The sequence below is a fragment of the Thunnus albacares genome, chromosome 17 (genome assembly GCF_914725855.1).
Source record: "Thunnus albacares chromosome 17, fThuAlb1.1, whole genome shotgun sequence".
NCBI lineage: Eukaryota > Metazoa > Chordata > Actinopteri > Scombriformes > Scombridae > Thunnus > Thunnus albacares.
The window spans coordinates 9,711,185-9,725,992 of NC_058122.1; the positions used below are offsets into that span (position 1 = coordinate 9,711,185).

At 41.6% G+C, this 14,808-nt stretch overlaps 1 protein-coding gene across 8 annotated transcripts in view; it reads right to left on the bottom strand.

The window, feature by feature from the left end:
* Positions 1–14,808, bottom strand: part of LOC122966314 (ubiquitin carboxyl-terminal hydrolase 7) — a 64,759-nt gene that overhangs the window by 12,400 nt on the left and 37,551 nt on the right. Inside the window, exons 1-15 of one of the 8 annotated variants that reach the window (XM_044330419.1) lie at positions 13,479–13,891; positions 7,635–7,739; positions 7,146–7,344; positions 6,508–6,646; positions 6,036–6,124; positions 5,817–5,925; positions 5,299–5,429; positions 4,773–4,827; positions 4,603–4,683; positions 4,243–4,333; positions 3,961–4,043; positions 3,303–3,412; positions 2,342–2,519; positions 823–967; positions 411–541 (exon numbers count right to left, since the gene is read on the bottom strand). In XM_044330419.1, coding sequence (XP_044186354.1) covers positions 411–541; positions 823–967; positions 2,342–2,519; positions 3,303–3,412; positions 3,961–4,043; positions 4,243–4,333; positions 4,603–4,683; positions 4,773–4,827; positions 5,299–5,429; positions 5,817–5,925; positions 6,036–6,124; positions 6,508–6,646; positions 7,146–7,344; positions 7,635–7,739; positions 13,479–13,563 — 1,731 coding nt within the window. In that variant the 5' untranslated portion in view covers positions 13,564–13,891. Of the gene's footprint in view, positions 1–410; positions 542–822; positions 968–2,341; positions 2,520–3,302; positions 3,413–3,960; positions 4,044–4,242; positions 4,334–4,602; positions 4,684–4,772; positions 4,828–5,298; positions 5,430–5,816; positions 5,926–6,035; positions 6,125–6,507; positions 6,647–7,145; positions 7,345–7,634; positions 7,740–10,220; positions 10,521–12,355; positions 12,379–12,875; positions 12,900–12,956; positions 13,029–13,478; positions 13,892–14,808 lie in introns of those variants that run through there. The other 7 variants (XM_044330412.1, XM_044330411.1, XM_044330413.1 and 4 more) reach the window with 7 other exon arrangements.

Consider the following 14,808-nt stretch of genomic DNA (forward strand, 5'->3'; position numbering starts at 1 on the left):
TATCACTTGCAGCTTTTCTTGTCATCTCAACCACACTGCAACTGCCACAGTCCCATCTCAATTCTATATCTTAGCAGTCCTGCACCACTGCAGGCTTAATGTAATGAGCAGCATCCTTCACATCACAGTATGCAAGAGCTCAATCTGCAAGTTCACCATGTTGACACTGAATTAGTGTGACTTTCCTTCCTTTTCCTACCTAAATCAAAGCAATGCAGCAAAAATGAAGGATTGTATTGTACCTTCCATTCTGTAAAACTTTAATAAAGCCAAAATGACAGCTAGGTTCCTTCCTAGTTTGCACAAAGCGGCTCTACACCAGTACAGTTCTAAAATTAAACAGCCACCAAGGTACTCCAAGTCTGTAAATAGCAACTAAGAGCACGTGAACAGCAGTCCTGAATCCCTACCTGGACCTGCATGTAGAGGTGAGCCTCCTGGCGCTCCTTCCTCTTCTGTGCCTCCACACGCTTCTCCTCCTGCAGACGTTCCACAAGCTGCTGGGGGATATCCACATCAGTCATCGGCTGAAGCACCTCGCCTGGAATACAGGGAGAGGTCCAGGTGAGAATCACAGGGCAGACAGGGTGCAAGACTGTAACTTATCTGTGTTTACTAGAATAGCTATGACAGTAAACTGAGGCAGCCTTTGTGGAAATAAATTTTCCCACACCCTTCATATATTTGTAGTTTTGTACTTGATAACACATCGGTTGGGGCACTTGGGTAGAACTTTTCACCTGTTTATGGGACAGTTTTTCAGACACAACCCTTTTTAAGATATTTGGCTGAAGGACAAAAATTAAGGAGAATGTTACTTACTGAGCTTGGACTCACGGATGTAGACCAACATGTATGCGTTGGTGCAGTGGCGTACTGAGAGGTCATCGTCATGCCCACCATAGTTGTGCTCTATGGCCTCCTCTTTGGTGCACCGCGACACCACGTCATCATCAAACTTACACCACTGAATAGAGACAAAGAATGACAAACAGAGGGAGGAGGTGGTTGTGAAAGGAGGATGGGGTCAAAAGAAGAGATGAGGAAGAGAGAAGAGGAAGAGGAGGATAAGGATAGGAGGGGAGCATGAAAGGAGAGGGGAGGAGAGAAGAAAACCACAAGATACTTAAGACAACCATTTATGTCAAGTCATCTTAATACATGCTTTTAATCAATCCCAATATCAACTGATCAACTTTAACTGATCATCAAATGTTTTAATAACAAAAACTATGATAAAACATACACACTGACAGGATGCGTATATCTTCTTAAAGGAATGATTATTACAGGGGTGCTCAACCAGTTGGCCTCATCTATCAATCATGTAGTGAACAACATTACCCTAAATTGAACCTGCGAGAATGAGGGGTTGAGTAGGTCAATGGGAGTGGCTGAAGGTGTTGGGTGAGTAGTGAGGAGTGTGAATAGGTTGTAGACATGCAGCTTCTCCAGATTTGCATATTTATCACTACATATAGAGGAAAAAATGGTAATACAGGGACTGAACTCTGCAGTTGAAATTATGTAGCATGCATAATGTGCATGCTACATAATTTGTAGTGAGTGACTAAAGCTGGATTCATGTTAGTGATCCTTTCTTTGACATGAAGTGGCAACATACCCTTCTGTCAAGCAGCTTATCTTTCTAACAATTGTTAAGCATTTGTTCTGCAAATCTAAGTGGGTAGCTCATTGAATGCTCCACCTGGTTTTTAACATCTTTGTATATTTCTGGAATAACAACTCACTAGAAAACATCTGTATCTTGGATCTGACATTTTTATCATTTCTTTGCAACATAAACAATGTTCTATGGGCATAATGTCCACACAAAAAAGTACAACAACATGTGGGTATGTGTCTGTATATATGGATATAGATTATACAGCTATAATATATAGAGTTCCAGTTAGACATTCCTTAATACTGATAATTTCTGCATATTCATCGTTTTAGTTGTTAGTCCTAAGCTCTCCATAATTGCTTTCTTCATTTGAATTTCATTCTTAATGGACGTATTTAATGTGGTAAAATATCCTGACTGAAATATCCTTGAAGATTTTAGACTGATGAATTTGTCTTTGTATCTAATGTCAGTTCTTTACTAGACCAGTGTCGAAGTCCATAAGTGTACTTATGATGACAAAGTCAATCTCATATCTAGAGGTTGAGCACCCTTGGCATAGTTCATCCCAGCTGAAGACAAACATCGGCAGTATTGTGCCAGTGTTTCTCAAAACTATAGCGAACAAATGTGAAAATTCCCATCATCCCCTCCAAAACACATGCTCACAGAATTTTTGGTGAAAGGTGTATAAAAAAAAAAAATTGTTCTCACTATTGGTTCCTTGACACTCACTTTGCCGTCTCCTTTAGGGTTAAGATAGACGACGTAGTGACCGCCATGGTTGTCCCCACTGTGCACTAGCACTGCATGCAGGATGTAGTTGGCTGGGTCCTTGGAGTCTGGCTTCTGAAGGAATTCATCCAGAGGTAACTGATCTGGAAACTCAAACCTATTGATAGATGGATGATGGGGATAGGGAGAGAGGAAGTTTGAGAAGATAGGAGACGAGAGATTGGAGAGAAAAGGGAATGGCAGGCAGAATTAAGAGGAAGAAATGAAGGATGGATGGATGGAAGAAAAAGAGGATTGAAAAAAACGGTCCAATATTAAGACAAGGAGAAACATAGATATACAAAGAAAGCAAACAAGAGTGTAACCTCGGTCCTGTTCACCACTCCACATCTGCACACCCTGGATTTGTGCGTGTGCGTATACAAAACCCTAGGGGGGCCGGGTGCTGGTGGCAGCGTCGCAAGAATGACTCACAGGTTGTGAGAAATGCTACAGAGGAAAATTAGCTATTCCGGATGTCTGTGCGTGTGTGTTGCTGCAAGTGTCACATTATACCAGTGGATTGTTAAAACACCATTAGTTCCCAGTAAGCTTTAAACAGAGCGATACAGCCTACAGGAAATACTCTCAATGACTCACTTTCTCACTGCCTGGGTGAAGGAGGTCAAGGCATACGGTTCAGAGAGTGCAGGCTCAAGTTCTATTTCTAGAAATAGACGGCTCCTTCTACCTATGTTAATATGGATTAGACCTTCTTTGAAATAATGTCCGAGCACTGGCCACTGACGCATTGTGTCTTTGAGAGTGATGGGGAGAGATCTACTTTTTACACTGGGTAGTGTGTTTATATGTTTGTAAAGTAATAGACATTTAATCATAATAAAAAGAATGATCATGTGATAACAGAGTGTGAGAGTGAGGTCTGGTGTGTTTGTTCTACCTGTCATTAATCTTGATGTTTTGGTCGGTCTGTGGGTCATACATGAACCTCATCAGCTGCAGATGAAGGATTGGAGGGAAGGTAAGAAACTTCACTCCTTTTTCTGCTTCCTGCAGTACAAACATACACAGGCATCTGGTCAGGACATCCCATTGACATTCATACTCTCACCCTGAATGCTTCCAGTGGGAAGTAATTTATTTGAACTCAAACACATTTTTCAAGTCTGATAACCCACTCTGGACAGATACTTCTTTTGTTATTGTTTCTCCTTGTCCTCCATGCTAATACTGAAGCCTCAGAGTAGTTTTTTTCAGATTTGGCATTGAAACACTACATAAATTCAGAACAGAAACCTTTTCCAGCTTTTCCACCTGATTATTAAGAGAACAAATCTGTGCACGGCTGGCATTGTTTTCCAATTAGAGAGTAGTGTCTCACATTCATATTGCGCACTGTGTTAATACAAAGTCAGCAGAGTCCTGCTTTATTAGATAATGCGACATAAACGTTGGTTTTATATTAATTTATACCTCAACTGAGATATAGAGACAAAAAAGAAAAAATTAAAATACATAAAACTAAACTTGTACAAAGTAAAATAAATTACAGCAAAAGATGCAAAAATTATTTTGATCCAGTCACTGTGAAGCCTCACCTGCAGGCCATGCTCTCCTGCATCGTATTTGTTGTCCCCATCTAACTGTTCGGTTGCAACATAGTCTTTGAATGACTCGAAGACTGGAAATAAACAGAGCATGTATGAGTTAAAAAAAACATCCATGTAGATAATAAGGACCTCCAAACGGCAAACAGAGAGTAGCATTATGACACCAGAGACTTGGTTTGAACTGACGCTGTCCTATTTGTCTGAAAAAAATCAGTCAGTTCCATTGTTTGAGAAGAGCTGTGAAGTTGATGTGTTCATGATAGTACTCACTGTTCTTCTTTCCTTTTATGCTAAGCTGGATGTCATAGTAGTCCTCTATCCGCTCCGATCGATAATCAACATGCTTACACTGGATATATGACTGGAAAGCAAGAACAGACACACACACGAACCCACAGGGGTCAGACTATATGATTCAACTGTTGAGTCAAAAATATTATTTCTAAGAGGGTCACCTCTTTATTTTACCTCCTGCTATTCTTAAACTGAGCTTTTTACAGGCTACATCATGAGCTGAGTTGCTTAAGTACTGTGCAATACAAAAGTCTGTAAATTTCTACCTTCAACAAATAAGCGGCTCATATCTACTCTTTCTACAAAGAAAGAGAGGGAAAAATAGAGAGAACATACCACCATCTTTCCTCTGAAGAGCTTGGGGATGGTTCCCTCAACACAAGTGCCTTTCATTTTGTTCTCCACATTGTCCAGGAGCTGAAACACACATGCGCACAGTAGGTCAATTATTCAGCATGCAAACACATACACACATATATTCCTTAAGACAGTATAAGAGAACTCACCACTCTGCACAGCTCCTGTACATCATGTTGCATGAAGCTATCTAGTGTTTCCCACCTTTATGAAGTAAAAGAAAAAAAAACAACAACTACAGGTCAAGACACAGATCTTGATCTCAACTCCAGGTAACATCCTACAAAGAATTTAGTTTGACAAGCTCACTACAAAAGAAATCATCTTTGATTGGACAGCACAATAAACTGAGGAAACTGTCCTGAATTGCAATGATAACTACAATTACAAGTTTTTCAAAGGCTGTTCATTTAATCAAATAAAATTACTGACAGACAAATTCAGCTGTATGAGAAGACCTTCTTGATGTTATTAAAACATAGCAAATTCTGTTCAAGTATCTCACTTTCCTCCCCACATTCAATGTTTAAAGTATTACAATGCCAACAAGAAAATACAGAAACAAATGTTACAATTACACCACTAAACAATGGTTTTACTTCTCAATTAGCCTTCATCTTTGTCATCTGAGGACAGAGCTGTCAATTTTTAAAAAAGTCTGTTTAAATACACTACCCGAAGGACTTGGTGAGTTTCTTGGTGCCGACAGGTTTGTCGCTGTGTTGCAGCTCGTAGAAAACCCTCTGCAGTGCCAGGGGAACGCTCTTGGAAGAATCATCTCCCTCTGTGGGCATCATGTACACCGCCTGGGAAGAGAGGAGTCATGAGGATTCACACCAAGATTTGTCCAGTAGATGTAGTTGGTATGACTCTTAGATTGGAGCTTCTTATTTATACCCATTTTGTGAAAACCTACATCATTTCTAAACTTTGTCTAACGACAAATAAAACACACATTTTTAGAATTGGAAAAAGCTATGAAACAGCATTTAGAGTATGTATCAGAATTGTATTAGAGGACAAATTTCAGTGTATGTTGGCCTGATACATAAACATGTGGACAAAGGGTACAAACACACAAATGCTGAGAGTAAGCTCTAGTGCACACATACACACATATAATATACATTTTAGGGTAGCATATAGGAAATCTCAGCCAAGACACAAACAGACACACCAAGGTAAAACCATACCCGTCGTAGCTGGTTGGTGAAGAAGAGTGTCTGTAGCAGGCTATTCATGTAGCAGGTAGCTCCCTGGTTCTTTAGTCCAACATAGCCTGTGTGTTTCTTAGAGTCCCAGCTGGATACAGAGAGAAAGTGGATGTTAGGGTTATAATTCATGATCAAGAGAAAAGGCATCCTGGGATCACTGTAGAAATGCAAACCCAGAGACAATTAAAAGCTACGTACGCCACTCCATGTGGGGCATCTGCCTGGACATAGACTTCAAATGTGACTTTGTCATCATCAATGAAGCCCCTCTCTGGATCAGTAACATCCTGAAACGCAACACAACAAAAGCAGTTAATATCAATAAGGATGGGTAGAAAACAGCATTTATTAATATTTTCTATTTATTTTCCTTTATTCATGACAAAAAACAAACACAGAGTGGACCAAATAGACAATAAGCTAACTGGATTATGCTGGACAAAAATAAAACAGCCCTTCCAGCACAGCCTCTTTTATCCACCCAATCAACAAACAAATGAAAATTAAATTTTTGACAGCATTTACTCTACCAGCTCTAAAATAGGCAGCCAATGTTTCTAATGTGGTTCTTGTCACATCTGAAAAACATAACTGGCTACTAATATTAATTTGCCTTGTTCATTTTAAATCTCCTGCATTGATCAATTTCTCTATAATTTTCTGTACTTACACTCCAGGACATGAAGTTGGAGAAACCCCAATCATTCTCTTTGTGAAAGAACAGATGACTGATCCTGCGGCTGAAAGACTTTTCATCGTCTTTGTAGTTGATGATCTTCAGCATGGCCTGTGCATGGCACGACCATGACCTGAAACACCAAGAACAAGATCAATTACTTTTTAAGGATTTCTGCACATTGTGAGACAAAACATTTTTGAATTAATTTGACCATTTTCTCATGAAACGCATTTCCTCAAATAAAAGAATTCTGGCAGGTGTCCAATGAATTGTAATGCAGATCTGTAAGATTTTATTTTAAATCGATATTAAGTCTTTTTCTGTCGACCACTGCATCAACTGTGACTTGAAGTTATAAAACACAGAAAAGTGTGCAATTGTTCAGCAAAAATTACAGGTATTTAATGATTAAAAAAAAAAAAAAAAAAAAAAAAAAAAAAAAATCAGCACTAATGAGGGATGTCTTAGTTTGAAAACAGATTTTGTGAAATGTGGCCTTTTAAAAGAAAAATACTTGAAATCTGTTCATTTAATGTTATAGAAGAAATAAAAACCATTAAACATTTTTAGCGTGTGCCTGTGTATCTATCCAATATCCCCCAAATCCCTCGTCCAACTAAGACACCTACGTGGAGTCTGACTCTGCGTTACACTGCAGGAAGAAGCCCACACTCTTCTGGTGTGGCCTGTCGGGATAGAAGCGCGGCATCACCATTATCTTCCATGGTAGGTTCCGGACAAAGCAGGATGGGCTGAGCACCGACTCACTCAGGCGGCTGAAGCGCTCTACCACAAACCGGAAAGTTGCCTCTGACCGCCAACTGGTGTCTGTGGAAAGATGGTGGGTGAGGGGCGAAAACGGGAAGGGTTTATGTTCAACAGAGGAACAGATTTCTTCCAGCTGTCATTGACCTGGTACAAGTGGTCATTGGATATGAACGTTTTTGAAACCTAGTTTAAGACAAAAAAAAACTTCACAGACAATTCAACTGAATCATTCACAAAATGATGTTAAACCTAGATCATTACTTAGAACATTTTCTTCCATAGCGTTGAAACAAGCAAGAGTATAATGTTTTTAAATTGTGTTTGTTTGTGTGAGTGCACATGCTCCTCACCATCCTCCATGTCCTCCTCTGTGTTGTTGTGTCCATCCGCCATGGCAACATTACCATTGATCACTGGGTTGGCCGGGATTCTTGGAGGGTCGTCTGTGTCTCCAGCTGCACAAAGAGAACATTTTAATGATAAGACTGTATGGGTAGCAGGTACCATGATAGGTAGAGACCTGTATTCAACCTTGTTACTTGTACTATATGAGCAAGAGGCCACTATCTAACTCTGTATGGAAGGTCACAAAATGACAATTTACCTAGAAAGATCAATTAAATATGACATCAAGAGCTGAAAAAAGTTTCTGTCTGACTAGGTATTCATTTTAATCCATATTTACCAGTCATAATCCAGGAACAGAAAAAACTCAGCAATACACTGAATGGTCATTCAATCCTAAAACAGATAATCTGCTAGATTACTGACACAATTTTATTAATAAAAAAATATGAATATACAAGCTAGTTCAACTCTATCACATTCTTTCAATACTTTGGATAATGTAGTTTCATGGTTTGGTTATCAAAGTTAGGGAAAATTCAAGTGGTTATTATTCAAGTTCGTAAAATCTTATTTCGCCTAAATTTTGTGAATATATACTCATCAGCCAAAACATTAAACCACTGACAGGCGAAGTGAATAACATTGATTATCTCGTTAGAATGGCACCTGTAAATGGATGGGATATGTTAAGCAGCGAGTGAATAGTTAGTTCTAGAAGTGTTAGTTCTGGAAGCAGGAAAAATGGGCAAGTGTAAGGATCTGAGTGACTTTGACAAGGGCCAAATCGTTATGGCTAGAAGACTGGGGCAGAGCATCTCCAAAACGGCAGGTCTTGTGGGGTGTTCCCAGTATGCAGTGGTCAGTACCAACTAAAAGTGGTCTAAGGAAGGACAACCGGTGAACCTGCAACAAGGTCATGGGCACCCAAGGCTCATTGATGCATGGGGGAAGCAAAGGCCATCCCATCTGGTCCGATCCCTCAGAAGAGCCACTGTAGCACAAAGTACTGAAAAAGTTAATGCTGACTATGATGGACAGGTGTCAGGACACACTGCATCACAGCTTGCTGTGTATGGGGCTGCGTAGTCGCAGACCGGTCAGAGTGCCCATGCTGACCACTGTCCACCACTAAAAGCACCTAAAATAGGCACATGAGTGTCAGAACTGGACCATGGAGCAATGGAAGAAGGTAGCCTGGTCTGATGAATCACGTTTTCTTTTACATCATGTGGAAAGCCCGGTGTGTTTGCGTCGTTTACCTGGGGAAGAGATGGCACAAGGATGCACTAAGGGAATAAGGCAATCCAGCAGAGGCTATGTTCTGCTGGGAAACCTTGGGTCCTGGCATTCATGTGGATGTTACTTTGACACATACCACCTACTTAAACATTGTTGCAGACCAAGTACATCCCTTCATAGCAATAGTATTCCCTGATGGCAGTGGCCCCTTTCAGCAGGATAATGCACCATGCCATACTGCAAAAATTGTTCAGGAATTGTTTAGGAATATGACAAAGAGTTCAAGGGGTTGCCTTGGCCTCCAAATTCCCCAGATCTAAATCCAATCAAGTATCTGTGGGATGTGCTTGAAAGAGAAGTCTGATCCATGGAGGCCCCACCTCACAACTTACAGGACTTCAAGGATCGGCTGTAAACGTTGTGGTGCCAGATAACAGAGAACACCTTCAGAGGTCTTTTGGAGTCCATGCAACGATAGGTCAGAGCTGTTTTGGTGGCACAAGGGGGACCTACACAATATTAGGCAGGTAGTTTTAATGTTATGGCTGATGGGTGTATATATACACCTTTTAAAAAGCAGGTATTTAAAGGCAAAAAACAGCATCAATTAAGACGGAATATTTTTTGATTGGAAAAACAACAACAAAACAAAACTGAACTATTCTACATCTACTGTCTCCATTTCCATGCAGTGATCCTTCCCTTCCCCTTTCAAACATTTTACTGGGAAAACCCTGCTGAGACAGCATGACAGGTCTCCTTTCCCAGTCTAACAGAGCGAGGGCAACACACACACACAGAGACAGAGAGAGAGAGAGAGAGAGAGAGAGAGAGAGAGAGAGAGAGAGAGAGAGAGAGAGAGAGAGAGAGAGAGAGAGAGAGAGAGAGAGAGAGAGAGAGTGTGTGTGTGTGTGTGTGTGTGTGTGTGTGTGTGTGTGTGTGTGTGTGTGTGTGTGTGTGTGTGTGTGTGTGTGTCTGTGTGTGTGTGTGTGTGTGTGTGTGTAACAAAGACCATGCAACATTACAGTAGCCTGGGTAATTATGGACACAATGCAGGATTAAGCTGCAAGTCATCGCTCAAACAAAAACACACGCGCACAAAGGACGACAATTATCCCAGCCAAATCATGAGACGGCTCGATGCACAGTCTCATCTATCAAAACACGATGATGACACAATCAAGAGGAGCTATGTGGAGACTTCAAGGAGTGACTGAAATATGTCTGGATCCTGTGATGATAATAGTAATGGTCCAGAGGCCACACCTTAAAGAAACAATATACAGTATTAATATGATCACTCAAGCACAGTGTCTCTAAATGTGTTGCTGTGTCAGTACAACTCTTACACATGTGTATCTGAGTTCCTTGTCTTCCTCAGGGCTGACAGACACAGTGGTGTCAGTTGTGTGTCTCCAGGTAACGTTTACTGACCGAGTCCTCCATGTCCAGGAGACTGACCTCGATTCCCCAAGTGGATTACACCCTGCTAATGGGTGCTGTCAGTCAACTCTGTGACAACTTCTTGTCCTGCCCACTGAGTCAGTCTAACCTGAAACCTCAGAGAAATATGGACTAACAGATCAGTCACTGAAACCTGCATGAGCTGGATGTAGGATTTCATATCGGACAAAAATACCACAGAGGCTTAATGTAGAAGTTACAAACTATGCAGGTGTCTGGAAGGGGTAGAAAAAAAAATTCACATGCATCTCTACAGACTGACTTATTATTTTCAAATAGATTTCCAAGAAAACATCACTAATTAAACTGAATATGTGCTATGCTACAAGCATAACACAAACTGCTGATAAAAAGTACAGACATATCTTTCTATTCAAATTGCGGAGTGCCAACATAGCATTCTAATCTTTCCTTGTGGATTGAAAACTACAAGTAAAAGTTTGTTCAATCATCACGAAAAATTTTCTCCTTTGAGACAACTTTATGCTGTGCAAACTGAAAAAAAAACCCAGATGTGTGTTTAACCTAAAGTAACAAGGTTAAAACAGCACAGCTAATCCTGTTACAATGACTTCACACTGAGAGGCTAAAATGCTGTTGGATGAATCGGTCCACACTGAGCTCAGTTTCTCTACTTTCTGAATATTTACCAAAGAGGTGTGAAACACCTCTAAAACAGTATCTTGAAGAACAGATAATATCACTGAATGAAATCTTGACTTAAAATTTGTTTACTAGCATACTAATCTTAACCCATCATCATTTTCTACTAGAAGTGGGGTTTTGTGAAAAGTTGTTTTTTTTTTTTCAAATGGTAATAATTAGATCATTTTCTATTCATCTCCATAATTTTCAACATTTTTGGAGAGCTAATACAGGCATAAAAATTGGACTGACCATATGACAGTAACATCCTGACATCATAATCTCATTGATATGGCAAAACAGATAATATGCTGAGCTATGCAGAGCAGAGGATGGAGTAATGCCACTGCAACTGTATGGAGCCTCAAACCATGAAAATAATGTGGTCTGTGTTGCTATATGCAGTGAGAAAAAGTGAAGAGTTTACTATGTCAACTTGTTTACTGTCCTTGTAAGGCTGCACTGGGAGACTACCCATGGAGAGTGAACCAGCAACTAAGGGGTTAGGGAGTCTTTTGAGAGCACCTGCTACTAATGTGACAAGTAATAAAATGAATAACTGAAAAATGAAAATAGTACCTCTGGTTGTTTCTATTTGCTTATTTCTGCAGATCATAAAGATGAGCATTATTGTGTCCTACTGAATAACAAGTAACAGTGTGTGTGTGAGAGAGAGAGAGAGCGAGAGAGAGAGAGAGAGAGAACAGATAATAAAATCACTAGGACTAAATGACGCAGTGATGCTGAGGGCTCCCACACGCCTCTAATCGGTCCAAAGTTGACATTAGTAAAAAACGTAATTAAAATGTTGGAGGGACGGATGTTTTGTGTTTAAAACGCTTGCTATTCCCGAGCAGAGGTGGTCCTGACTCCAAACCGGAGTAACAAAAACACTAATCATTAAAAATGGCGAGCTCCATGCCGTTTGGTCTTCCATACAATGAAGCAGCAAATCCCCGCGCTGCCCCTGTGCGGGCCTGGCTTAACGTTACCGCAGCGGCAACTACCGCTACTTGCCAGCACTGCCGCACGTTTCACATAACACACTGTCAAACGTCAACATGTAAACTAACAAACGACTACACTAAAGCATTGTTTTCATGCAGCGTTTTAGATTGTCGTTACCTCTACTTGAATGGCTAAACTTCTTATATCATTGTCAATTTTGCAAATCAGGATTGACGCATCTGCGTTAGCCACTTAGCTATCTAGCAAACACTAGCCACAGATTCATCTGCAGGCCGTTATTAGCTAACATTAGCTGGAATCACTAGTACCAGCCAACAAACTAGGATTACTGCTAGAGAAAAAATATCAACCAGAGTATGTACATTATACTGTTAGATAGCAATTTGAGACAACGGAAAAAGATTACGTGAGGCAAATGTTCAAGGCCTAGCATTCGAGCAACAGCCAAATTGAACGTTGCAAAATACAAGCCACCATTTTGGAACGCCACACACCCCCCTCCGCCAGCGTTAGCTGATCAGCTAACTAGCATGCTAGCCAACGAATGAACGCACCGAAACGGGCCTTGAAGCTAATTGCCTAGCTTGCAGTTAGCTGCCCCGCTAGCAATGTTCATTACGTTTTTACCAGCTTAACACATAGGGTAACAAAACAGATAACCGACGCTGTCCGCACTAAACGTATTTGCTACATAAATTAAAATTATTACAATTTTATGGACTTCACACTTTAGCGGGCCAACTGACATTTTACCCTGCAACGTTAACCGATATATGCAGGCCCGCATATCGTGTACAAGCCATCAAACACGATGCTAACACACTAGCGTTAACTTACTGTATCGAACGGTTATTAACGGGCATTCTTTGAACGTTATCAGTAAGACTAGAGATGCTACTGTTAACTTTATGTACGGAATACCCAACTTTGACGATGAACGCAGGTGCCGAAACTGTCAAAATTCACCCAGAGCCCACAGTGCAGGCAGAGCAGCAAGATTAATTTACCTAGCGATGGTTCCATGTTAATTGCAAGATAACAACCACAGTGTTTACAAACATTTAGCTAGGTTATGAACTCTATTAGTTCTGGAACTCCATGATCAACGGTGATAATTTGGCAAACCGCATCTGATAACTTATTACAGCAAACTAACATGAACAAAATCTTAACAGTTTATGAAGAAATACAGTGACTGATCCGAATGAATCATTTGTGTGGATACTCTTTTAACAGTAAATTATAGATGAACGAACAGCTCTTCTCGAATATGTGTGAATATACAAAGAGAAATACAAGCTAGCGAGCTTATAACGCAAATGAGGTCAGCTCTACAGAAGTATGCTGCAACGGACGCACAATCAGCAAAAATGCAGCCGGCTATCCTAGCTAGCTTCGGGCCTTGTGTTTACTGTAAAGTTCGGCTCCGCTTGCACAAATACAACTTCATGCAATTCTCGTGCGGCTGTTAAATTATAGTAAATAATATTGTAAAGTGCCCGCTCACGCTGCGTGGGGCCATGTCTTACCTTCCATCTCCATATCCTCCGGTTCACTGAGCTGCTGCTCGCCGGCTTTCTGCTGCTGCTGCGTGTGGTGATGGTGGTGGTTCATGTTGGCAGCTGTTGTTGTGGTGGTGATGCGGTGCTCCCTGCTATCTCTGTTACCCTCGACCTTGTCCAGGGCCGGCTCGGCGGGGAACCGGGTTCTGGGCTGCTGGTGAGGTGTGGTAGGATGCGGAGGTGGGGTGGACAGGTCGAGCCTCGGCGGCCGGGCCTGCTCTGTCGCGACCTCGGCCTTGTCCGCTGTCAGCGCCGGGGAGTGAGGAGGGGAGGTCGGCGGGGGAGCGGGTAGAGAAACGCGGACGTATTTGCTCGCTATTCGCCCAATCTCGGCGCCTTTGGTGGGTGCGAGTCGCTGGCTGACGGTGGGGGGGAGGGGGGAGAGGGGAGGGGGGGTTGGGATGGATGGGCCGGGGCTCCGAATAGGGAGGCCCGCTGAAACTAGCTAAATCGATCCGGCTTTACCCCGGGAAATGTGGGGCAATGAGACAACTCGCAGCACGACCTGCACCTGGAGGAACAAATACCCTGCTTATAGCTAGCGTTAAGCTACCTGACACTAGGCAGCCAACTGCTAATATAGGTACAACAACAATGAAAACAAAGGCTCATTTGCTATAGACACACATTCAACAACTTTGCCTGCGATATCCCCAGTCCGTGTGCTCCTCCGATTGTCCCTCGTCTGGGGGAGAGCGGAGGAAAAAGCTATCCATTCAAACCAATTTCCAATACGGAATAGCACTAATGTTAATTTGGAAGTTCGCGGAGACGAGAGTTGCCACAGCCCGACATAAACCGATTCCCCCAAACCGCCTCTAACAATATAAACAACAAAACGCGGCAGCTCGTTGCATTTCTAGCTAACCTCTTGTGTATGGTGAAATAATGTGCCCGGTCATACAACGTTTAGCCTGAGCTGTGTGGCCCTCAACCCGCTCCTCCCGTGGTTTGTGATGTGTTGAGTCTGAGCCTGTAAATCTCAAAATGGCGGTCGCGCTTTTCTCTGAAATGTCACATCCGCATGGAGATCCAAACACTGGCCCATCCCCGGCCAGGTTCACATCCATGATAAGGATCAGGCGTGAGCATCTGGGAAAAAAGGGGATATTAAATAGAAAAACAAATAACACTTAGTGTGGAATAGGAATTTGATTACGAGACTGACAATATAGCCTACATGTTGCATTTGGGCCTTATAATCACATATTTACCAAAACACGAAAACAGTTTATTGTCTGAATGTGTACAGAAACTAAAGTACTGAACAAAGTGCGATTTTGGTGTATTTGATTAA